We start from the raw sequence: 1,861 nt of genomic DNA on the forward strand, positions 1-1,861 counted from the left end.
CCTCCTGCCTGCCCCCCTGCCCACCCTCCTGCCTGCCCCCCTGCCTGCTGCCTTGGGCTGCCCGGGGGGTGCAGTGCAGGGCCACCCAGGCAATCCTGCTTCAGCAGGGGAGTTGGACTAGATCATCTCTATGGTCCCTTCCAACTCTAAAAATTCAGTGAAAAATTCAGTGAAACTCTCTGGCTGAGGGTCACTTAGGGGTGGCAAGTATCTCCTGTCCCCCCCTCAGGGCTGCTGGCTTGGTGAAGGCAGCACGGCTGCCCCAAAGTTTCTTGGTGTCTGGGATAGCCCTGCTGGGGAACTGAGCAAGGGGGGGACACACCCTCTCCCCCCTGGAGCCACCCGGCCACATGTGTCCTGCTAAGCAGTTTCAGGCTTCTGAACGCGGTGGCCTTGTGGGTCATGGTCCCCAAATCTGCAGGGGCTGTGCGGGGGGCACACCTCAGAGGGTGGGCAGCGGGGCTCAGGGAGGCTCCAGCACCCAAGCCGGGGCCCTCACTCTGATCAGTTTGTAAGTACAGGCCATTTTTGTCCACACGCTGTCATTTCTCTGTTTTATGCCTGTGACGTGGTTTTTGATTATTTTCACCCATCGCTTTGAAAGCCATTTCTTCAGACCTGGGGTGTCCAGCCCGCTCAGAGAAGTCCGATGCTCTCTGTGGGGTGGTTTGCTGGCCTGACGGCATCTTTATCATCACTTTTACGGCCGTGTTCTCACCTGGCAGCATGAATCCATCCTGGCCATTCCCCGCTGAGACATTGACTGCGTGACTGGCACAAGGTGACACCAAGCCAGCAGAGGTGGGTACGGCTGGTCACAGGGGACACCCTCAGCCAGCGCTGTGTGTCTCCTGTCGACGGTGCCACGCGTGGGCTACCAAATCAGCTGCAGGAACCGGGTGGGAGCATTCCTGCCCAGCTCCTCCTGCCCTGGGAAGAGTTTTCCTTCTGTGACTGTGGATTTACTGGGAGATGACCACAGGGAAGCCCGAGGCCGGGTGCCCACAGAGGTGACCGGCATGAGATGAAACGCGGGGGGTGCTTTGACTGCAGAAAGGTGTGGTTTGTACTTCCCTTGTCACCCCTTTTCTCTGGTTTGGAGGATATATATATATATTTTTTATTTCCTAATTGTTGCTCTATCTTCAGGAATTTTTCAAAGCAGCTTCCCACGTGACAGATACTTTTACAATCCCCTTTGCGGGTGAAAAGGAGGGTTTCCTGAAGGAAATGTATGGCACGGAAACTGCGCTGCCCACGGAGCAGAGCATGTCCCGGGCCAGGAGCACACTCCTCGGTCACTGCATCCCCTTTCCTGGGCACCGCATCCCTTTCCTGGGCCCCGCATCACCTTTTCCCAGTCCCCGCCTCCCCTCCCCGGGCACCGCATCCCTTTCCTGCGCACCGCATCACCTTTTCCCAGTCACCGCATCCCCTCTCCCTAGCACCGCATCACCTTTTCCCGGGCACCGCACCCCTCTCCCGGGCACCGCACCCCCTCCCCAGTCACGGCATCCTCTCTCCCGGGCACCGCATCCCTTTCCCAGTCACTGCACCCCTCTCCCTGGCACCGCATCCCCTTCCCGGTCACCGCACCCCCTTCCCGCGCCGGGTGCCGTGCCGGCCATGCCCCGCCATGCCCCCACCCCATCCCCGCCCTGCCTTAGGCCCCGCCCCTTTCCCTGCCCCCTCGCCCTCCCTGCGCCCAATGAGCGGCGGCGCCCGGCGGCGGAGGCGGGGCCGCTCCTCGTTCCGCCGCTTCCGCTTCCTCGGCGGGGCCGCCATGGCGCCGGTGCGCTGCCTTCTGCCGCTGCTGCCCGCCCTGGCGCTCGCCCTGGGTCCCGCCGCCGGGCAGCCGAGG

At 62.1% G+C, this 1,861-nt stretch overlaps 1 protein-coding gene across 1 annotated transcript in view; it reads left to right on the top strand.

Moving 5' to 3' along the window:
* The first annotated feature begins 1,783 nt into the window (after positions 1 to 1,783).
* The window catches only part of OSTM1 (osteopetrosis associated transmembrane protein 1), a 10,965-nt gene continuing 10,887 nt past the window's right edge, over positions 1,784 to 1,861 (top strand). The window contains exon 1 of the mRNA XM_014964436.1: positions 1,784 to 1,838. Coding sequence (XP_014819922.1) covers positions 1,784 to 1,838 — 55 coding nt within the window. The remainder of the gene's footprint in view (positions 1,839 to 1,861) is intronic.

Source organism: Calidris pugnax, unplaced genomic scaffold (genome assembly GCF_001431845.1).
Source record: "Calidris pugnax isolate Ruff unplaced genomic scaffold, ASM143184v1 scaffold219, whole genome shotgun sequence".
Classification (NCBI taxonomy): domain Eukaryota; kingdom Metazoa; phylum Chordata; class Aves; order Charadriiformes; family Scolopacidae; genus Calidris; species Calidris pugnax.